The sequence below is a fragment of the Oncorhynchus mykiss genome, chromosome 18, assembly GCF_057628025.1.
Source record: "Oncorhynchus mykiss isolate SJ-2025 chromosome 18, ASM5762802v1, whole genome shotgun sequence".
Lineage (NCBI taxonomy): Eukaryota > Metazoa > Chordata > Actinopteri > Salmoniformes > Salmonidae > Oncorhynchus > Oncorhynchus mykiss.
The window spans coordinates 37,996,834-38,022,051 of NC_143039.1; the positions used below are offsets into that span (position 1 = coordinate 37,996,834).

A 25,218-nucleotide genomic window follows, 5' to 3' on the forward strand; every position below is an offset into this window, starting at 1 on the left:
CCCAATGTGTGTTCTGTCCAATATTTACCCAAACTGGGTTGTTTTTAACAGTATTTATTTGAGAGAACCAGAGAGAGATGGAGAGAGAAAGTGGGAGCAAAGAAAGAGAGACAGCTCACTGCTCCTCCTGCCAGGCCCTAGAAGACGATAGCATTGGCGCTAATGAGAGACACAAAGGCCCCTGTGCGCACCTGTGAAACAGAGACCCCTCCATTCATGAACATAATTAGAAATTTATTTGCATTTTCTCTCTTGCCATCTCTCTCCCACTCTCACTCTCACTGCTAATACTCATTCGTAATGCCCTCCAAATTGCAGATCCAATTTCAAGAAGGGGCAACAAACAGGTAGAACCCCCCCCCCACACACACACACACACACACACACACACACACACAAACAGTCATCATGAACATGCACACACACAGTCATGCCCACACAAACAGTCATGACACATCGGTGTTACAAGGTAAGCTAACGGTTGATGGTTATATAACATAATGTTCCATTTATGGCCATTCATGATGTCGGGGGGGGGGGGGGGGGGGGGGTTCTACTAAGCTATTGTGTGGAATGGTTGTAAGATGATCATACCATGGATCATTTAGCCATTTGATTTTGAATTCAAGGAAACCTTTATGTATCTTTTTAATTGTATTTATTTGTATTTTTTTAAATATTACATTTGGCCTTTACTACTGTAGCCCATAGAAATGTATTTAATTACACATTAATAAATGGCAAAAAAGACAATAATAAAATACATAATAATGAATAAGGTTTTGAAGTGTCTGTACTATGTCTCGGAGATATAAGAAAGAACAGGAAATATTTTAGTTTTTCTGGACACATTTAACCCCTTATTTTTGGTGGCACAAAACTACATCCATACTTCCATTAATTTGTATGGGTTACCTTCAGACGAGTCCTGTGACACTTGTAGGGGTCGTGAGGGTAAAAGGGAAAACACCATGTTCATAAGTCTCATATTTCCATAGAGTGGTCATACAGTGGAGCAAAAAAGCATTTAGTCAGCCAAGTTCTCCCACTTAAAAATATGAGAGAGGCCTGTAATTTTCATCATAGGTACACTTCAACTATGACAGACAAAATGAGAAAAAAAATCCAGAAAGTCACATTGTATGATTTCTAATGAATTTATTTGCAAATTATGGTGCAAAATAAGTATTTTATAAGCCAGGTAAAGCTTGGCATTCAGGCCAAAGAGTTCAATCTTTGTTTCATTAGACCAGAGAATCTTGTTTCTCATGGCGAGCTATCGTGTGCCTTTTACTGAGGGGTGGTTTCCGTCTGGCCACTCTACCATAAAGGTCTGATTGGGGGAGTGCTGCAGAGATGGTTGTCCTTCTGTAAGGTTCTCCCATCTCCACAGAGGAACTCTAGAGCTCTGTCAGAGCGACCATCACGTTCTTGGTCACCTCGCTGACCAAGGCCCTTCTCCCCCGATTTCTCAGATTGGCCAGTCAGCCAGCTCTTTCCAAACTTCTTCCATTTAAGAGTGATGAAGGCCACTGTGTTCTTGGGGACCTTCAATGCTGCAGAAATGTTTTGGTACCCTTCCCCAGATCTGTGCCTCAACACAATCCTGTCTCGGTGCTCTAAGCTCAATTCCTTCGACCTTATGACTTGGTTTTTGCTCTAACATGCACTGTCAACTGTGGGACCTTATGTAGACAGGTGTGTGCCTTTCCAAATCTTGTCCAATCTATTGAATTAACTACAGGTGGACTCCAATCATGTTGTTGAAACATCTCAAGGATGATCAATGGAAAGAGGATGCACTTGAGCACAATTTCGAGTCTCATAACAAAGGGGCTAAATATCAAATCAAATCAATTCTAATTTTATTTGTCACATGCGCCTAATACAACAGTCACCTTACAGTGAAATGCTTACTTACAAGCCCTTAACCAACAATGCAGTTCTAAGAAAAATAAGTGTTAAATACAATTTTTTAAATAAAAGGAACAAGTAATTAAAGAGCAGCAGTAAAATCACAATAGCAAGGCTATATACAGGGGGTACCGGTACAGAGTCAATGTGCGGGAGCACCGGTTAGTCCAGGTAATTGAGGTAATATGTACATGTAGGTAGAGTTAAAGTGACTATACATAGACAGACAGTAGCAGCAGTGTAAAATAAAGGGGGCAATGCAAATAGTCTGGGTAGCCATTTGATTAGATGTTCAGGAGTCTTAATGGCTTGGGGGTACAAGCTGTTAAGAATCCTTTTGGGATTTGATCCATTTTAGAATAAGGCTGTAACGTAACAAAATGTGGAAAAATTCAAGGGGTCTGAATACTTTCCAAAGCCACTGTACCTTATACAGTACACCACACTGACAATGAAGATACTACTACCCAATACATAACTTCCTTTAGTCACATTTATTTCCTGTTGTAATCCTACACAACCACACACACACACACACACACACACATATCTTGAGACATCATTCATTGCCTTTCACTAAGTCGCCCCCCTCGAGGGAGACACCTGTCAAGTCCTTCTACTCCTCCTCCTCCTGAGTTTCCCTCTCAATTCATCACAGTTTCCTGTGGCTGTTGTTCTGTCTCTCTCTCTCTCTCCCCCAAACACACAGACTATTTTTTCTCTCCTCTATAATATAATAATATATCTCACACACAAACACATTCATAATCTATATTTTTCCCTCGCTCCCTCATTCTTTCTCTCTCCCTGCCTTTCCCTCTCTTTACACACACATACACAGAAACATACCGTCTCTCTCTCCCTCTTTCCTCGCTCGTTTAGAAAAATAAACATACTGTTGCTGTGATTGAATGGGGCTGTATCTCATTCAGGGATGGGGGGAGGAAATGAGGGAGGGAGCGAGTGATGGCGCCCACCACGGTGTGGGTGAGTGATGAATGGGGAGCTGCCAGGCCCCTGTCAAGGGTGTCTGGCAGGGTGTACCCACAGCACGTAGTATAGCACAACACACACACACAGAGGAGAGGAGAGGAGAGGAGAGGAGAGGAGAGGAGAGGAGAGGAGAGGAGAGGAGAGGAGAGGAGAGGAGAGGAGAGCCTTAACATCCTAGGAGACACACACACAGCCACAATGCTGTTCCATCGCCAGGCTCCCTTCATTGAGATTACCACGCTTAGGGATATAGAACAAGACAATGAATCTTAGACTATGTCATTCAATTTCCTAAGGATGGGGTTAGGTTTGGGATCACACACACAACAGAGCACACACACTGGAGAGGAGATTCTGGGAAGGTGTACCCACGTGCACACACACACAGTGAGGTGAGGTGAATTCTGTAAAGGTATCATTAGGTTTCAATCTCTCACCCACTCTCACTAGTGGAGAGAATTTTAGCGGTCAGGTCGAGAAACAGAACGAGAGAAGGAGGGGGGAGAGAGAGAGACCCTTGGGGATTTAAAATCAATATTTCCTAGGTTACAAGGTCAAACTCCCACGGCAGCGAGGGGGAGAGAGGGAGGGGGAAGCCCAGAGTCACGGTGACCTGTAGCAGTGCTGACATGCTGACTCAATTAGTGGCCAGTCGATTCAGGAGCCAGCCCTCAGCCCTGGGAACCTAACTGTAGCTATATGGCTCCTATTACAGGCTGGTCACTAGAAACACACGTCAATTTCTATCCTGAGGACTTCGATATACGCCGTCCTCGGCGCAAACCATAAAAACAAAGACATTATGGCACAGCACTGGGCTCAAACTCACAGAGCCAGATGATGCTCCATAAACCACTGCGCCATGGCAGTTCACAATTGTCTAGCAAGCAGGGAGAGCACTTGATGATACTATATGTATTTTTTATTTAATTTGATGCTTTCCCCAAACCATAGCCCTAACCTTAACCATTTGGAATTAATACCTAAACTTAACCCTTTGAGTTGTTTCTGTTTTATGTCACGCCCTGGCCTTAGTTATCTTTGTTTTCTTTATTATTTTGGTTAGGCCAGGGTGTGATATGGGTGATTTATGTGTTTTTGTCTTGTCTAGGGGTTTTTGTAGATTTATGGGGTTGTGTTCAGTTTAGGTGTCTAGATAAGTCTATGGTTGCCTAGATTGGTTCTCAATCAGAGGCAGGTGTTTATTGTTGTCTCTGATTGGGAACCATATTTAGGCAGCCATATTCTTTGGGTATTTTGTGGGTGATTGTTTCCTGTCTTTGTGTTTACTGCACCAGATGTTTCGGTTTTCACTTTTATTGTTTTGTAGTTTGTTCATGTTTGAGTTTTCTTATTAAAGAACCATGAACTATAACCACGCTGCGTTTTGGTCCGCCTCTCCTTCCCAGGAAGAAAACCGTGACATTTTAACCCTGTAACCACGCAGAATTAATGGGTCAAAAATCGACGTTACATCAAATCCCAAAGTGAAACTGTGAGGTCAAGTTGCCTACTGACTCTTATAGGCCCCGTTCACACTCAAGTTGTACAACTGATGTACAACACATTTGACCAAATGGTTATGATACAACGAAGATCTTCTCTGCACAAAACTATTTACACAAGCATTGTGAAGACACCTCCAATAGTTCTATAAATATTTTTGTGCAGACAAACTCTCCATTGTATCACAGAAATATCTGTTGTATCACAACCTTTGTGTCAAATGAGTTGTAGATCAGTGGTAAAACTTGAGTGTGTACAGGGCCATAGACCTAAGATCACACCTGGTCTGAAAAAAACGCAACAGTAGAATTGGTGTAGATGCTAAAACACAGCATAGGTTTTGATCTTAGTATGTTTCTGTAATCCTGACACTAACAAGGTCATTATGAAATATTTATTGTAGACAATAAACCACGGCGTCGGCATAGACTTTCAAATTGAGATGGTAAGTGTGAAAGTGTTATTAATAAACAAACAGTATATAGACACACACAAAAACAGACATTTGACATGCAGAAATGCCACTCATAAACCCTCCACCACAGTTTCTTTGCAGTATAAAAAAAACCTCCTACAAAGTGGTACTAAAGACCATAATTTCCCGATAGTGATTAAACTTAAGCTAGCTAGCTAACCAACAATTGTAAAAATGTATTTGAGAGACAACAACTGCTTATTGTGCAAAGGTATTTATGTTTTCAATAAATATTTGGGGGAGAAATATAGTTTACATGTTGTCAACAATCCTTTGATTCTTAACCAACCCTGCCTGTTTTGCTCCACGGTTGAGCACACCGCTTCAGTTGCTAAACAACCTACCCGTGAGTGAGTGAGCGAGCGAGCGTGTGCGTGCGTGCGAGAGAGCATTTGTATGTGTGTGTTTGAATGAACGAGAAAGTTTCACGTCACCCTTCACCTCTCAGCACCAGTTCTGTCCCGCTCAATCAACACACGCGCACACACACACACATTCCTTTGCTGGGTTAATGTTAACAGCAAAAATATTGTAATCAGATTACAGATACTTTTGAAAAACTAGTTAATTACTTCGAAGATTAGTTTTAAATTCAGAAAGGATGTTTCCGGAAAAAAAATATTTGACACTTCTCTGTTTTCTCAATTACATTCAAATCAGCATTGAAAAAAGGCGCAAGTTTGTTCCAGCTGAGCGAGTCTGACCACAAGTCAGAGACCGCTATGATGACAAACCAAATGTGTTTGATGGATGGCGAGAAAAGAGCAGGAACAGGCTTTTGTAGGCTACAGTCAAAGCTATGTCTTCCAATGGTGCGACTACTGTCGGCATCCAATGATTATCCATCTTGAATAAATGCTTGGAGGTAAGGATGACAGCAGAGTGTTGTCTACGGCAATATGGATATCACTTATTATTGATATCTACAAAACGCATTGATGTGAATCACACTGCTGCTCTCTCATTTATCTATCTGTGCCTCACGGATTGTGGTTGTTGTGAATGGCTGTTCACAAAACGAAATGTGTATTTGAACCTAATAATGGTTGAATTCAAGAAGTTTAACCTGCCTATCATTCATTGTTTTTGAAACCAGTGGACAGCCAGTGAAAAATGTGCTCTTTCAACAGCTGCATAGTGCGGGTGCAAGCCTATGGAATAAATGTAAGGCTTAAATTGCTCAATCAAATTCATTCTGATAAAAAAAAGATATATATATATATATATATATATACACACTATATATATAGCAAAGGATGCTGGAGGAAATGGGTACAAAACTATCTATATCCACAGTAAAACGAGTCCTATATCGACATAACCTGAAAGGCCACTCAGCAAGCGATAATATTGAAATGGAAGGAGTATCAGACCACTGCAAATCTACCAAGACCTGGCCGTCCCTCTAAACTTTCAGCTCATACAAGGAGAAGATTGATCAGAGACGCAGCCAAGAGGCCCATGATCACTCTGGATGAACTGCAGAGATCTACAGCTGAGGTGGGAGACTCTGTCCATAGGACAACAATCAGTCGTATATTGCACAAATCTGGCCTTTATGGAAGGGTGGCAAGAAGAAAGCCATTTCTTAAAGATATCCATAAAAAGTGTAGTTTAAAGTTTGCCACAAGCCACCTGGGAGACACACCAAACATGTGGAAGAAGGTGCTCTGGTCAGATGAAACCAAAATTGAACTTTTTGGCAACAATGCAAAACGTTATGTTTGGCGTAAAAGCAACACAGCTCACACTCTGAACACACCATCCCCACTGTCAAACATGGTGGTGGCAGCATCATGGTTTGGGCCTGCTTTTCTTCAGCAGGGACAGGGAAGATGGTTAAAATTTATGGGAAGATGGATGGAGCCAAATACAGGACCATTCTGGAAGAAAACCTGATGGAGTCTGCAAAAGACCTGAGACTGGGACGGAGATTTGTCTTCCAACAAGACAATGATCCAAAACATAAAGCAAAATCTACAATGGAATGGTTCAAAAATAAACATGTCCAGGTGTTAGAATGGCCAAGTCAAAGTCCAGACCTGAATCCAATCGAGAATCTGTGGAAAGAACTGAAAACTGCTGTTCACAAATGCTCTCCATCCAACCTCACTGAGCTCGAGCTGTTTTGCAAGGAGGAATGGGAAAAAATTTCAGTCTCTCGATGTGCAAAACTGATAGAGACATACCCCAAGCGACTTACAGCTGTAATCGCAGCAAAAGGTGGCGCTACAAAGTATTAACTTAAGGGGGCTGAATAATTTTGCACGCCCAATTTTTCAGTTTTTGATTTGTTACAAAAGTTTGAAATATCCAATAAATGTCGTTCCACTTCATGATTGTGTCCCACTTGTTGTTGATTCTTCACAAAAAAATACAGTTTTATATCTTTATGTTTGAAGCCTGAAATGTGGCAAAAGGTCGCAAAGTTCAAGGGTGCCGAATACTTTCGCAAGGCACTGTAAATGTAACGGATTACATTTAGAAAGTGTGTGGGGGGGGCAGAGGGATCACTCACTCACTTGTGGTGAGGGAAGGACGGCTCATAGTAATGGCTAACACCATTCCATTAATTCCGTTCCAGCCATTACTAGGGGCCCATCTACCAATGTAAAGTGCCACCAGACCCCACTTAAACACACACACAGACACACCCACAAGTGCCATGCTCTACCAACTGAGCCACACAGGACCACAAGTATCTATGTCCAGATGTTTCCATATAACTGAAGTGTGACCTCTCTGTGAACCTGACCTTGTGACAGAAGTTATTTGGCCAACCGAACGCACTACATCAGGCACACTATATTGTGACGCATTGCCACTCTAGCCTGGTCCCAGATCTGTTTGCGCTATCTTGTCAACTCCTATTCTCACTGTCACACCAAACATTGACGATAGGAGTTGGCAAGTCAGCACAAACCGATATAGGGCCAGGCTAACATAGTGACTCGATGGCAAAAGCATGTAGTTAAAGAGAGAAACAACACACAAATCGCCCTATTCCCTATTTAGTGCACTACTTTTGAGGGCTTTGTACTTTGTAATAATATTACTCAGTCCACCTGACCGTGCTGCTGCTCCAGTTTCAACTGTTCTGCCTTATTATTATTCGACCATGCTGGTCATTTATGAACATTTGAACATCTTGGCCATGTTCTGTTATAATCTCCACCCGGCACAGCCAGAAGAGGACTGGCCACCCCACATAGCCTGGTTCCTCTCTTGGTTTCTTCCTAGGTTTTGGCCTTTCTAGGGAGTTGTTCCTAGCCACCGTGCTTCTACACCTTCATTGCTTGCTGTTTGGGGTTTTAGGCTGGGTTTCTGTACAGCACTTTGAGATATCAGCTGATGTACGAAGGGCTATATGAATCAATTTGATTTGATTTGATTTTGATTCGTGACATCGGCTGATGTAAAACGGGCTTTATAAATGCATTTTGATTGATTGATTGATTGATTTAGGGAATAGGGTGCCATTTGGGATGCAAAGTTACTGGCAATGCACAAACAATACTTTAAAAAATATAAACAATATAATTATAGAGATAAACTCAAAATACCAACATGTGAGAAATACTGTACTTTATTAATGTTTCAATGGAACCAACCAACCAAAATCATACAATTATTTAATACAAAATACATTTCACCAAAATCAAGGTTTCATGATTATTGGCACTCCTCGTTTTTTACTTAGTGTAACCACCTCTGGCAAGGATAACAGCATAGAGTCTTTTCTTGTAATGTTTGACCAGGTTAAGGAACACATTTGGAGGGATTTTGGACCATTCCTCTATGCAGATCCTTTCAAGATCCTTCACATTCTTGGGTTTGCTCTTATCAACTGTCCTCTTCAACTCAGCCCACAGGTTTTCGATTGGATTGAGGTCCGGCGACTGAGATGGCCATGCCAGAACATTGACTTTGTTGTCACAGAACCATTTCTGTGTGGATCTTGAGGTATGTTTCGGGTCATTGTCTTGTTGGAAAGTCCACCTATGTCCAAGTCCCAGCCTTCTGGCAGAAGCAACCAGATTGTCAGCCAAAATTGCCTGACACTTGGTGGAATTCATTATGCCATCAATCTTAACCAGTGCCCCTGGACCTCTGGAATTAAAACAGCCCCAAAACATCACTGACCCACCACCATATTTCACCCTGGGTAAGAGGTGCCTCTCCTTGTATGCATCTCTGTTTCGACGGCAAACATGCTGATGCTGTATCCGACCAAAACATTCAATTTTGGTCTCCTCTGACCAGAGCACCTTCTTCCAGTCATAATTTAAATAACGTTTGGCAAACTCCAAGCACTTGCGTCTGTGTCCTCCCTATCCTGGGAGCAAAATGCATTTGCATCTTCTTCTACACGTGAGGTTTTCAACTGTTCCATATCATTAGAATTTTCTATTAATTGCCCTGACGGTGCTCAGTGGTATATTCAATCGTTTGTGGATCTTCTTGTAGCCATTACCAGATTTATGAAGGTCTATGACCATCTGTCTATTTTGAACTGCCAGTTCTTTTGTTTTCTTCATGGTGTTGGATGACAAAGGGATATTTCATGCGTTTTTAAACCCTAGTGAAACAGAATGTAATGGCTCAATATAGTTCCTTAAGACTTAGATAAACTTAAATAAGTGGAATTTAATTCCTGGTTTAATTTGTTATATTTGTTCATTGTTCAGATGTTCATTGTGAAACCTTGATTTGGAGGACATTGATTTTTAATTTTTTTTAAAAAATGTTGGTGGGTTCCATTAAAACATTAATAAAGTACAGTATTTCTCACGTGCTGGTATTTTTTTGATTATCTCTATAATGATATTGTTTATGTTTTTTAAGTATTGTTTGTGCATTGCAAGTCAGGTGTGCCAGTAATTTTGGAGCCCGCTGTATTGCAAAGTTAATAACAACACATCCAACACTTTAAAACCGGAGAAGTTCTGGCTACTCAAACATTTTGAGTAAACCGACTACCTAAAAATAAGTTAAGAAACTTAAATAGCTGAAGTGAGCAGTACTACCTTCATGTGAGTAATACAAATGCATTTTTGTTTGTAAGGTATATTATTAGTTGACTGCCCCCACTAAGCCACGCCTCCAATGATTTCCCAGTGTGCCTTATCTTTTCGATTGAATTGTATAGTTACCACCGATGACTGTATTTGTTAATGACTGAGAGATGGTTGTTGAATTCATACATTTTCAGTCCTTCCCCAACTGAGTTCCTAGGTGAATATTATCATTATAATTTAACCATTACATATACCGAAAGGCGTTATACAGTGGCCTGAAACTCATAGTTTTACAGGCCACATCAGGCCTGCAAGTAGGGTTGCAAAATTTCCCAAACTTTCTCAAACATTTTTTCCAGTAATCTTCCAACCAGGATTTCTGGAAAACCTGGGAAAATTACTAGAATATTGAAACACTAATTGTAAATGCCATTATGCTGGCTTTGATAATTCCTATTGGAATCTAGCCTGCATTAGGCTATCCAACAGTTGAGATTTGTATTCACCCGCAACCTGCATTCATAATGACTGCGAAGGCTAAAATTAAATAATTGGATTCGTTTACAAAAAGTATTTTGTGTAGCATAACATTGAATCAATCAATCACTCAATGTACATGCCAAAACACAGATATTAAAAACAATTATATAAAATCAACATGCTGGGAAAAAAAGTTAGTTTGTTAGTTTGTTATCATTCTGTATCTTTAAAAAAAATGTTGGTGGGACTTCTCATTTAGTTTCGAGTCAGTGCCACATTAACATTTTAAGTAATAATGACTTTTCATTGACTTTGAGTACAACTTAATAGACGTATTTGAGTAAAACATGCTTTGGGGTTTACAGTGATGCCCTCAACATCCATCATCTGCCTGTCAAAACCAGGGATGGAGGGAGTACTGGAGGAGAGGATGAGACAGATAGACAGAAATAGAGGATGAAAGTCAAAAGAAAAAATTAACAAATCAACTGAAAATACTGATAAGACAGAAAACAAATCTTTCGTAGTGATGGAGATATCCCTTGAGAATTATCAAACAAATATGAGCATGTAGGCCAATGTTTTTGTTTTGTTATCTCATCATTATCGAACCACAATAAGCTCCACATGGATGAAAGCATCCTGCCAAAAGTATCCTGACAAAATTGTGAAAAAATTGTGTGGCTATTACTGCATCCTCACCACAGTGATTCCTGGCCTATTGGTGGGAGGCTGGGAGCTGTCTTTCAGCACCACACACACACACACTATTATCATGACTCGTGTAGGGTTTACAAACACCTGTGTTCATTGAGCACTTCAGGTGGTGCCCCAATCCTAGCCTTAACCATTAGTTGGAGAAATGCAAAATTGACTGAAGATCGTGTCTAGGAGCAACTCGACCTCATACCATGTTTTGTTTGTTTATTGTTTGTTTTCACTAACTGGTTTATGAATACTGACTGCATGGCTGCCATTCGCTTGGAGCTGCGGTTTTCTATAGATTGATTTCAGAACCATGGACAGCTCTCATCCGAGTCCATAGTGGCGGATTTTAAAGAATCAAATAGAAAATATACAACAATTCTATACTGAACCTATAAGAGCACAGGATATCTGACACCAAAAACCCTGAATGCAGAATAAACTATATTTTCCAAGCAGGCTACTCGTGAATGTTGCATACGATTGCCGAATAGAGATGGCAAGGGCACACTGGAACATAGGCCTCTTTTTTAATGGCTCTTCACCAACCAGTCGGTGTAGTGTAAAACAAAACTACAGGGTCGAAGCTTCCTCCAGGCCACATGATCATATTTGAGGTGGAAATTATGTGATAAAAAGAGAGCAGCTGTCGTAATTCTGTGTCAACGCCATTGTCGAGTTTACGACTGAAAAAAATGCTGCCCTGGGCTACAGCGGGCGAATAACGAGCAAGCAGTGCCAAATGAGACGGGGGAAGCCCATTCCAGCGGATTAGGCATGGAAGCCACCGGTGCCCTAATAACGTTGTTGAAATGTACTCAATGTGGAGTGGGGTGGCCATGGCGGAACACCTGGCACCGAGTGGCCGCTACACCGCATGCGCACCACAATAGGAATAGGAAAATAGTAGCAGCTACTGTAGTCTTTGTCACATACTAGCCTAGCACTAAAATAAAATATCATAATTTACAGAAAGAATTAACATGTAAAGATGGCTGATATTTGCTTGGAAATAATAGCCTACTTCTGGTGATATTGTCAAGCCTGTGGAAGCAAAGTTATGACACCTAAAGGCCTGGCCCTTTCTCCATTCCACAACCGATTTAAAACTCCTCAATTGGTGGAAAAGCAACCAAAGGCACACACATGAAAGACCTTAGAGTACAAGGCCATATGCTTCTCATCCTGCTTGAACCTTCTGATAAGAGAGCAGAGGATCTCCTTGAATCTGCCATCCGTTACCATGACGATTGACGACTGTATGGGACCAAACTGTATCTATTTAGCAAAAATCAACAGATTGGGGTTGATTCCCGTCAGCCTACCTTGCATTCATCCATGCATGTTCTCACTGAATATGCATCCGTTTCATATTTCTGAGTCATAAGCTCAAATTCCTCATATTTCTCCAGGGCGTGTTGGTCGTAGCGCTGGTACGCCTGGACGCACAGGCTGCACCTCGCCACATCGCCATCAATAAGCACGTCAAAACTGCAGTTCAAATTGTCCGGACTCGTAGACCCGTAAAACAAATCCAAAAGAGAATAAGAATTACAAAATGAAAGGTACAAATCACTTATATTTACTGTCCGGGTCCGTTCTTTTTCCGAAAGGTCCTTGCACAAATGATCGGCGTCATCAAAAGTAAAGCAGTTTTTAGATAAACTATCGTGGTGGCAAGTTTCAAGTCGCCACAAAGATTTGGTAGAATTCCCTATAAAAATAGCATATTCGTTTTCTCTGAGGCTGCTGTGTGCTAAATGGAGGCTGGATGATGGGATGGGGTTTGCAGACGGGTAAACTCCCATGTCCGTCAATGCAAACTTATCACGGGTCCTTGTCAATTTCGCCTCGGCGCAGAACCATAAGTGATCAGAGAGCAGAATGGTTAGAAACAAGAGTGAAGCCAAGGACAGTCGCCATCTCTGGGCCCTCTCTGAGTCGGCGAATGGCTTTTCGTTCTCGCGGGGTTCTAGCCAGATTTTGAAGCCGTCTTCTTGCTGCAGACACGTCCAAGCACCCCAGGTCATATTTTGGGAACGCGCTTCTTCACCGGCCGACACCACCGTGGGGGATTCTCTGCCGCAACATTCATTGACTTGGGGTCTAATTTGCGTTTTTCACCTCTTAAATGTTGGGTCGTAGGTAGTGCTGCTGGTTTACCACCGCGATTATCTGTAATTCACATTCAAGTAATATGTTGGAGGAGATTAAACCGTGATTTGATGGGGCCGCGTTCTCCATGGCTCTCCGATGAAGATGCTAGTTTTCTGTAGCAACATGTCTCGCTTCCCCCTCCTCTCCTCTAGCCTGCGCTTAGCACTGGTCCTTTGCGTGGACCCGTTTTACGGCAACCTGCATTTACGTTCGACTTGAATCCGCCGGTCGTGGCTCTCGGATGAAGGCTGGGTTCTATGTCAGCCCAGTGATTTTCGCTTCCGTGTCTGCTAGGCGGCAAAATGCCTGAGAAGTTGTATTTTGATGTCCACTGTCATCTTGGTCCTGGGTTAGTTGCCATCATCATGTTCTTCTTGAAACACTTTTTTGTATCGTGCGCGACATCTTTAGAGCTGCGACCGTTCCATTCTGACGCACCTGGAGGGTCTGTTTTCAGAAGGTGCAGCATCAGTTGCCATCCAGCTACTCTGAAAGCTAAAACAGATGATAGGAAATAATGTGGACTCGACAAGTAGCCTAACAGATGACAAAATTGAATATGAAATATTTAGCATCAGTCACAAAACGCAGCCATAGCGTTCGAGTGATAGCTGTCCATGATCCTGAAACCCGGGAATGATTTCATTTCTGTAAGGGTTCCCCCACTAGTGGAGTTGAATACAAAAAAAATACACTTAGTCTGATCTGACCCATAGGGGTTGATGTGTGTTCTGTATGTATAGCATGCATGCATTATTTTGGAATTATTACTGAATTATGGCCATGTGAATACTTCCATCAAGGTCAAAAGAAAGAAACATACCCACACTCCTTTCATTTGCTATGCCTGACATGTTCATCAGGTGCATGTCATTATACAATCATTATAACGTTTATATAACAACAATATAACATTTATTCATGGCACAATCAATCATTCAGGGTGACATGGGTTCAGGATTGAATCCAAGGACACTGATCATGTATTGTGTGGTTTGTTTGGCTGTGGACCTTGTTTTTTGTTTGTTTCTCTTTTATCCCACAGGCTTATCTTGCAACAGTCCTTCAAATACAAAACAAATAGTATAGCCTATACACTGCAATAAAAGCAAAGATACATTTGAAACACACCATTTAAAAACCAAACAAAAGTTTTTCTTTCTCATTTAAACAGTTAAATAACTGACGATCCAGAGTGGTATAGATTGCATAAAACAGGTGAATAGCTAGATGAGCTTTGGTAAAGATTCCTGGCAACAAAGCTCCTTGAACTAATTTCAGCTTCTCTTCCTTCTCTCCTGTAGAATACTTGTTAGTTCCTTCTCTATTCTCCATACAAATGTCTTTACTACTCCTTCACGGATCCTTTGTAAATACCCGGTTGACCCAAAGGAAAGCATGAGAGAACGTCAGTGGAAAGTAACACCCCATCATGCATTTGGAATTATTCTGCATCACTTTGAGTCCTTGCCATTGATGACTGCAATCTATAGACAATTGGCCACAGACGAGAAACTGAACTGAGGTCAGGGGTTATATTTAGCTTCTCAGAGTGGGAGTGCTGATCAAGGATCAGGTCCCCCTTGTCCATGTGATCTTTTTCATTGTGATCAAAAGTTCAAACTGAAGCTACATCAGCACTCTTACTATGAGATGCTTTAAGAATATGGGCCCAGTTGTCTGATAGGTAGCTGGTCTGAAAGCTGTGCTATATACAGTAGAGTGTAGTGTAGATGATACAGACTGATAAGTTGATCAGAGGTTTGCTGATAGAGAAAAAAAAAATATTTATTTCTGTCTGTCTTATTGAATTTCCTTCTTTATAAATCTCTCTCTCTCACACACACACACACACACACACACACACACACACACACACACAAAGGCATATATGCAGCAGAAAGTAATATAAACACTCAGAAACTCAAATACACCACAGAAACACAATCAAACACTAATGTATACGCACATACTGTATATACACAAATCCAATGACCACATGCATACACACATACAGTATGCATGCAAAGACAATGACACGCAAACACACTTGACATGGCGGGTTAACAGGAGGGACGGTTTGAAGATTTTCAGGATTTACACAGAATTGGTTATGCAAACATAGATGCATTCCAGGAAACAATTATTGATAATAGAGCAGGCACACACACACACACACACACCATATGGAGTAGAAAGGCAGGCTACTACTTCATTGCTTATGAGAAACACCTGCTATTGGTAGTTTGTTGTGTGGTGTCTTTTTGATGTATCATATACTAATGTTTGATCATTTTTGCAATATTGTCTTTTTCTTGTTGATCTCATTAATAAAATTCTACATTCTTAAGTATCAGTTCTGAATCAAGTATGGGGTATAGTGGGGGAAAATGTTTTCTAATGATTAAGCTTTTGGTGGCGTTTCCCCCAACTATATTGCAGGCGTTGCATTTCATCAACCAATGTTTGTGCTCCACGTCATTGACTGCACAATTAGGCATCAGATTGCTATATCATATGATGTGGTTAGCTGATATGTTAAAGTTGAATGGCGCAGAAGGTAGATGACTTCCGTTTTACGGGCTCTTAACCAATTGAGCTATTTTGTGTGTTTTTTCGCGTTATTTGTAACTTATTTTATATATAATGTTTCTGTCACCGTCTCTTATGACTGAAAAGAGCTTCTGGATATCAGGACAGCGATTACTCACCTCGTACTGGATGAAGATTTTTTTCTTTAACGAGTCTGACGCAAAGGATTTACTTCAGACACCTGGCAATGCCCTCATCCCCGTCATTCGCATTAGAAAGAGACAGAGATATTGGGGACATAGGTAATGGGTGCCTTATCTGATGGTGAGTGGGTAATGTGCCTCTACCATCAGTCCTATTAGCTAACGTACAAACATTGGATAACAAAATAGACAAGCTACGATCACGAATATCCTACCAACGGCACCTTAGAAAGTATAATATCTGAGGCCTCCCTACTGGCGCAGTTGTCTAAGGCACTGCATTGCAGTTGTGCCACTAGAGATCCTGGTTTGAGTCCAGGCTCTGTTGCAGCTGGCTGGGACCGGGAGACCCATTGGGTGGCGAACAATTGGCCTAGTGTCATCTGGATTAGGAGAGGGTTTGGCAGGCAGGAATGTCCTTGTCCCATCATGCTCTAGCGACTCCTGTGGAGGCCGGGCGCATGCATGCTGACACAGTCACCAGGTGTACGGTGTTTCCTCTGACACATTGGTGTGGCTGGATTCTGGGATTAAGTAGACATTGTGTCAAGAAGCAGTGTGGCTTGGTTGGGTCATGTTTCAGACGACGCATGGCTCTCAACCTTCGCCTCTCCCGAGTCTGTACAGGAGTTGCAGTGATTAGACAAGACTGTAACTACCAATTAGATACAATGAAAATTGGGGAGAAAAAGGGGTAAAAGTAAAATAAATAATGTAATATTTTATGCTTCGCCAAGTAGTGGCTGAACGACGACATAGTTTGTCACGACTTCGTCGAAGTCGGTCCCTCTCCTTCTTCGGGCGGTGTTCGGCGGTCGACGTCACCGGCCTTCTAGCCATCACTGATCCATTTTTCATTGGTTTTGTCTTGTCTTCCTTCACACCTGGTTCCAATCCCATCAATTACATGTTGTGTATTTAACCCTCTGTTTCCCCTCATGTCCTTGTCAGACATTGTTTGATTGTATGTGATGTGCATGTATTATGTTGGTGTGTGACGGGTTTTGTACCCACTTTTGTTATTTTGTAAATTTTTGTTTTTGGAGTTTTATCAGCATTTATTAAACAACTCCGTTTTTACCAAGTTCGTTCTCCTGCGCCTGACTTCCCTGCCACCAACACACACCCATTACATGGTTAAAATACAGCTGCCGGGGTTTACACTGTATCGGCAAGATAGAACAGCTGCAACCATTAAGACAAGGGGTAGCGGTCTGTGTATTTTTGTAAACAACAGCTGCTGCACGAAATCTTACATTAAGGAAGTCTCAAGGTTTTGCTCGCCTGAGATAGAGTAATCTCAGGATAAGCTGTAAACCACACTATATACCAAGAGAGTTTTCATCTATATTTTTCGTATCTGTCTATTTACTACCATAAACCGATGCTAGCACTAAGTCCACACGGAGCTCCTAGTGGCCGGGGACTTTAATGCAGGGAAACTTAAATCCGTTTAACCTTATTTCTACCAGCATGTTAAATGTGCAACCAGAGGAAAAAAAACTCTAGACCACCTTTACTCCACACACAGAGACACGTACAAAGCTCTCCCTTCGCCCTCCATTTGGCAAATCTGACCATAATTATATCCTCCTGATTCCTGCTTACAAGCAACAACAAGCAACTACTAAAGCAGGAAGCACCAGTGACTCGGTAAATAAAGAAGTGGCCTGTCACGACTTCTACCGAAGGTAACTCCTCTCCCTGTTCGGGAGGCGCTCCGCGGTCGGCGTCGCCGATTTACTAGCCACTACTGATCCCTTTTTCCTTTTCTGTTTGTTTTGTCTGTGATTCTTTTTCACACCTGGTTTCATTTGCGTTAATATCTGTGTGTATAAGGGTAACCTGTTGCCTGCCTTAGTTTGTGCGGGATTAGACTTGTGTATTGTGCTCGATTGTATTTACAGTTTGTTGTTTTCACGGTTACGCATGGGTATTTGAGTGTCGGAACTGTGTTTGTTCCTCCGTGCGTTTGCACAAGTTCTCAGTATCGAGAGCGTAGTTTGTATCTGTCTGATTAAAACATGCATCTCCGACATCCCTGCTCTTTTGCACAACACAACACTAAAAAAATACATTAGTTGCACTACGACAGTGACAAATGGTGCCCACAAACTGTTAGGGCCTACATAAAGCTGTCCCAACAGCAGAGTCCCAAGAGCTTACCACTGCTACACCTGGCTTTCAGCGGAGCCTTGTCTGGCATCGAAAGAGTTAATTCAGCCTCATTTACTGCCTTTAAAAAAACATAGCTGATATGGCAGACTTGCTTAAACAAATGTGGATTCTACTGACAATTGAGATGTACAAACTATGGCATAAGGGGATAAGAGGCAATCCATACTTTCGATTAAGACTTAGTGAGCAAGTGAAGACGGACGTTGTCAATATGACTATTTGTTCAGCACTTTTGAAATGTACAGCGACAGAATTCAGAACATGGGCCGTTTAAGTTAAAACCGCAGGATAAATGAATGGAGCAGATAAACAGACAATGAAAGGTCTTACAATATTTGATGATTACATTTCTCTAAAACAGGTTATGGACCATTTGTGCACCACCAAGTTAGAACCGTAAGCAAAAATAAGAGGTGAAAATAGACCAAATTATTATGGTGAGGCACATTGAACGCCATTTGGGTCTTTACGTGTCAAAAAAGATACAAGTCACATAACGCTATTTGACGCGTTAAATAAGCTTTTAATTTGACACGTGAAATTACACAATTCTATCATAGAATGTGCAAGCCAAGCACGACCAATACTATCAGTAGCACTGTCAAAGCTGTACAAAATAGTTGCCAAACAAGCACACACCGGGCCACAAGCGATGTGTGTACAATATTGCATTAGTGAGGCACATAAGCTACTAACAGCTTACTACACAATATACACTTAGTATTACTTTCTTAGCTACATTATACATTTCTCCCTTGCATAATACATCATTGATGCAGCAGCATACATTATATTTTTTGGGACTCACCGTGTGAAGGTGGCGCAGCGACCCTTTGTGGGCAAATTTTGTCTAAGTCTGGCATTCTCTGGATTTATGGTGGAAACTCCACAGAGCCACTCTTTTGAATAGCAGGCTAACATTAGTGGTTTCTTTGCAATGCTTGCAGTTAGGCACTTATTCCCTCCAAATGACTCATTGTTAAATTTGCGATTTCCAACTTGTGTAATCTTTATGTACAATGGCCGATGAGCACAGATACGTTTTATCTATAATTTCTCTTCATTATTTATCTTCATATGACAAGGATTAAAAAGGATTTGCCAGTAGATTGTCAACTTGATGACAACTGATGACGACTGCTAGCTAAGACTTTGAAAGTAAGACATGGACATGATCACTCCAATCAAAGGTATTGTAGATATAACATGATTTGATGTCGTTCTATCTGTGGCCAGACCTTGAGTCTTCTTGGATCGGCACTTCTAATATAACTCTATGGCAGAACCCAAGGGGCTAACATTTTTGAGCCTTAAGCTTAGAATTGGCGACGACGTACTGTCCCATAAGAAACAGAAAACTGAGCCAATCTGGCGCAACGCTCTGCATTTTATGCAGGCTAGCCCCACCACCACAGAAAGCACTGAGCTAGGCTGAAACATCTGCATTTGGAGCTGCATTGCTCAAGAAAGCAATTTGTTTGCGATTTAAAAAAAAGTTTTACATTGTTTGCAAACTGATTTGTGACATGTGTTAATACCAAATAACATTTATACTTAAAAATAACATTTTTACCTAAAAATGTGGTGCTCAAAAAAGGTGGGGCTCTGCCACTGATGAGAGTATCAACTATTCCGGACGACTGTGTGATCACGCTCTCTGTAGCCGATGTGAGTCAGACCGTTAAACAGGTCAACATTCACAGAGCTGCAGGGCCAGACGGATTACCAGGACGTGTACTCCGAGCATGCGATGGCCAACTGGCAAGTGTCTTTACTGAAATGTTCAACCTGTCTGAGTCTGTAATACCAACATGTTTCAGGCAGACCACCATAGTCCCTGTGCCCAGGAACACTAAGGCAACCTGCCTAAATGACTACAGAACTGTAGTGATCACGTCTGTAGACATAAAGTGCTTTGAAAGGTTGGTCATGGCTCACATCAACACCATTATCCCAGAAAGCCTAGATCCACTCCAATTTGCATACCGCCCAAACAGATCCACAGATGATCCCTATCTCTATTGCACTCCACACTGCCATTTCCCACCTGGACAAAAGGAACACCTATGTAAGAATGCTATTCATTGACTACAGCTCAGCATTCAACACCATAGCACCCTCAAAGCTCATCACTAAGCTGGGACTAAACACCTTCCTCTGCAACTGGATCAGGGGTTCGTGCTCAGTCCCCTCTTGTACTCCCTGTTCACCTATGACTGCATGGCCAGGCATGATTCCAACACAATCATTAAGTTTGCAGGCGACACAACAGTGGTCGGTCAGTTATGATCACCACTTTATTTTAAGATAGTGAAATGTCAGAATAATAGTAGAGAGAATGATTTATTTCAGCTTTTATATCTTTCATCACATTCCCAGTAGTCAGAAGTTTGTATATACTCAATTAGTATTTAGTAGCATTGCCTTTAAATTGTTTAACTTGAGTCAAACGTTTCGGGTAGCCTTCCACAAGCTTCCCACAATGAGTTGGGTGAATTTTGGCCCATTCCGCCTGACAGAGCTAGTGTAATTGAATCAGGTTTGTAGGCCTCCTTGCTCGCATATGCATTTTCAGTTCTTTTCACAAGTTTTCTATAGAATTGAGGTCAGGGCTTTGTGATGGCCACTCCAATACCTTGACATTGTTGTCCTTAAGCCATTTTTCCACAACTTTGGAAGTATGCTTGGGGTCATTGTCCATTTGAAAGACCTATTTGTGACCAAGCTTTAACTGATGTCTTGAGATGTTGCTTCAATATATCGACATAATTTTCTTTCCTCATGATGCCATCTATTGTATAAAGTGTACCAGTCCCTCCTGCAGCAAAGCCCCCACACAACATGATGCTGCCACTCCTGTGCTTCACGGTTGGGATGGTGTTCTTCAGCTTGCAAGCCTCCCCCTTTTTCCTCCAAACATAACACGGGTCATTGTGGCCATACAGATACATTTTTGTTTCATCAGACCAGATGACATTTCTCCAAAAAGTACGATCTTTGTCCCCATGTGCAGTTGGAAACCGTAGTCTGGCTTTTTTATGGCGGTTTTGGAGCAGTGGCTTCTTCCTTGCTGAGCGGCCTTTTAGGATATGTCGATATTGGACACGTTTGACTATGGATACTTTTGTACCTGTTTCCTCCAGCATCTTCACAAGGTCCTTTGCTGTTTTTCTGGGATTGATTTGCACTTTTCGCACCAAAGTACGTTCATCCCTTGGAGACAGTACGCGTCTCCTTCCTGAGCGGTATGGTCCCATGGTGTTTATACTTGCATGCTATTGTTTGTATAGATGAACATGATACCTTCAGGCGTTTAGAAATTGCTCCCAAGGATGAACCAGACTTGTGGAGGTTTACAATTTTTGTCTGGGGTCTTGGCTTATTTCTTTAGATTTTCGCATGATGTCAAGCAAAGAGGCACTGCGTTTGAAGATAGGCCTTGAAATACATCCACAGGTACACCTCCAATTGACTCAAATGATGTCAGTTAGCCTATCAGAAGCTTCTAAAGCCATGACATCGTTTTCTGGAATTTATGACTCCAACCTAAGTGTATGTAAACTTCCGACTGTACATTGGCAATGGACCTTGTCAACTTGCAAAAGAGCATGTTCACACTGACAATATAGCATATGTGTAATGGACACTGTCCAATCGCTCGTTGGTGTTGATTTCAGCCTGTCCATTTGGTGATGGTAAATCCCTTATTAAAAACATTGGAAATGTACAATGTACACGTTTACATTTTATCAACCACTTAAAATCTGCATATCAGCCATTATCGGAATATCCCTTCAGTGTGTCTGTGTGCTGCTTGTGTGCTAGAGGGGGCCATTGCCCAAGGAGAGAGAGCACAACATTCCAGCTGCTGGTATAAAATAATGACAGACAGACTAAATAGATAGCAAATTCAAAACATAACTTGTTGCAGTTATCTCGCTAGTTAACTATAGCTAAATAAGCATTAATGTCATTGTCACCTTTCCACTGGCACTAGGTAGCCTAAATAAATCTGCACCATTGGAAAGCTGGAATTTCCCTCTATTAAACAGTAGCTATGTAATTGCGACAGTGTTACAAATATTCCAACAATAGCCTGATTGACAAATAACTTTCTGTGCATAGATCTTCCCTGAAACATTCATATTTGAGCCTTACATATAAACATGTCTAGTTAGATACAGTGCCTTGCGAAAGTATTCGGCCCCCTTGAACTTTGCGACCTTTTGCCACATTTCAGGCTTCAAACATAAAGATATAAAACTGTATTTTTTTGTGACGAATCAACAACAAGTGGGACACAATCATGAAGTGGAACGACATTTATTGGATATTTAAAACTTTTTTAACAAATCAAAAACTGAAAAATTGGGCGTGCAAAATTATTCAGCCCCCTTAAGTTAATACTTTGTAGCGCCACCTTTTGCTGCGATTACAGCTGTAAGTCGCTTGGGGTATGTCTCTATCAGTTTTGCACATCGAGAGACTGACATTTTTTCCCATTCCTCCTTGCAAAACAGCTCGAGCTCAGTGAGGTGTGATGGAGAGCATTTGTGAACAGCAGTTTTCAGTTCTTTCCACAGATTCTCGATTGGATTCAGGTCTGGACTTTGACTTGGCCATTCTAACACCTGGATATGTTTATTTTTGAACCATTCCATTGTAGATTTTGCTTTATGTTTTGGATCATTGTCTTGTTGGAAGACAAATCTCCGTCCCAGTCTCAGGTCTTTTGCAGACTCCATCAGGTTTTCTTCCAGAATGGTCCTGTATTTGACTCCATCCATCTTCCCATCAATTTTAACCATCTTCCCTGTCCCTGCTGAAGAAAAGCAGGCCCAAACCATGATGCTGCCACCACCATGTTTGACAGTGGGGATGGTGTGTTCAGCTGTGTTGCTTTTACGCCAAACATAACGTTTTGCATTGTTGCCAAAAAGTTCAATTTTGGTTTAATCTGACCAGAGCACCTTCTTCCACATGTTTGGTGTGTCTCCCAGGTGGCTTGTGGCAAACTTTAAACAACACTTTTTATGGATATCTTTAAGAAATGGCTTTCTTCTTGCCACCCTTCCATAAAGGCCAGATTTGTGCAATATACGACTGATTGTTGTCCTATGGACACAGTCTCCCACCTCAGCTGTAGATCTCTGCAGTTCATCCAGAGTGATCATGGGCCTCTTGGCTGCGTCTCTGATCAATCTTCTCCTTGTATGAGCTGAAAGTTTAGAGGGACGGCCAGGTCTTGGTAGATTTGCAGTGGTCTGATACTCCTTCCATTTCAATATTATCGCTTGCACAGTGCTCCTTGGGATGTTTGAAGCTTGGGATATCTTTTTGTATCCAAATCCGGCTTTAAACTTCTTCACAACAGTATCTCGGACCTGCCTGGTGTGTTCCTTGTTCTTCATGATGCTCTCTGCGCTTTTAACGTACCTCTGAGACTATCACAGTGCAGGTGCATTTATACGGAGACTTGATTACACACAGGTGGATTGTATTTATCATCATTAGTCATTTAGGTCAACATTGGATCATTCAGAGATCCTCACTGAACTTCTGGAGAGAGTTTGCTGCACTGAAAGTAAAGGGGCTGAATAATTTTGCACGCCCAATTTTTCAGTTTTTGATTTGTTAAAAAAGTTTGAAATATCCAATAAATGTCGTTCCACTTCATGATTGTGTCCCACTTGTTGTTGATTCTTCACAAAAAAATACAGTTTTATATCTTTATGTTTGAATCCTGAAATGTGGCAAAAGGTCGCAAAGTTCAAGGGGGCCGAATACTTTCGCAAGGCACTGTACCTTGCTTTGAAGATGCCTACATTATTGATTTGATCCCCGATTCATTGAATGAGGTAATCATTTTATAAAGACAAAAGTATGGTTGTAATGTCGCACAATTTTCTAACAAGAGTGGCAACCATCCTCCAGCATGCTTGTGCATGCTTTTGTTCAAGCCCTGGTCTAACCACATTGTAGGCTAAACATCAGCTCCTCAACAGGACCTTGATAAGCAGACTTATCAAGGTGTTTCAGGGCTGGATCAAAAGCCAACCCTCTGCATGTTGACAACATGTGACTAACAGTGCAGTTCTACTTTGTGGGGCGTTAAGTGCCTTGATCAAGGGCACAACAGCTAGAGATGGTAAGCCATGGGAGCAGACACATCAGCCTTCCAGTGTCAGTAATGATTTCTTTTTCTTGTAAGCTGCAATAATATTCATGAACATTTGGTTAAAAGGCATGAAGAAATCATGGAAAATGTGTAGGAACCCTTAACAATGAATGTATACATGACTAGCATAATGTAATTTATGAATTTCGGTGAACATAGTCCAATGGACAGACTTAGAAAAAGACAGCTCCTGCACTTCTTTCATCCCAAGCACTGTCAGCAAGCATGACATAGCTGGTTGCATAGTGACTGCGTTATTTTACATGGAACTATTACACTTGCAAGTTATCAAAACACTGTTTAGAATGTCTACATAAGTTCAGCAGTTTCACTCTTCTCATATTACTCTGAAGACTACTGACCGATTCAAAACTTCCTCCTGGAAGAATCTTGGTCAGTAGCTGCAGAGTGCTATAAGAAGAATGCCATCTTCCTGCATCTCACACCTGCCTGTATTTATTGATCTCTGCTGGACCCATGGGTTGAAGCAAACTCTGTCATATCCAGGATGGAGTGCCACCTGACTGCACCTATCCATAACCTGTGATACATTCCATAGATGAAAGGGACTTCATAACCCACTGGAGACTTGAAAACAGAACCTCACCCAGAGAGCTGTGCATGTCAGTGTGTGGTTAGACAGCCAAACGCATAGAATAGATCATAGAAATAGAATGGAATGTCATTCCAGTTCTGGGACAGCTGAAGTTGTACCAGGGATTGATATGTTCCTTGTTCCATCTGTGGCTGTACTCTTCACACAACTTATTTTAATTTGCTAGGTAAAGTGTAGGCATACTGTCTTCATAAGCAAATCAATATGATAGCCTATTTCCAGCAGACACTGTTATGTCTTTGTAACACAAACACACCCATTGA

At 41.5% G+C, this 25,218-nt stretch overlaps 1 protein-coding gene across 1 annotated transcript in view; it reads right to left on the minus strand.

Moving 5' to 3' along the window:
• Window positions 1-13,706, minus strand: part of LOC110495979 (NALCN channel auxiliary factor 1-like) — an 81,259-nt gene extending 67,553 nt beyond the window's left edge. Inside the window, exon 1 of the mRNA XM_021571549.3 lies at window positions 12,417-13,706. Coding sequence (XP_021427224.2) covers window positions 12,417-13,121 — 705 coding nt within the window. The 5' untranslated portion in view covers window positions 13,122-13,706. The remainder of the gene's footprint in view (window positions 1-12,416) is intronic.
• Window positions 13,707-25,218: the final 11,512 nt, after the last annotated feature.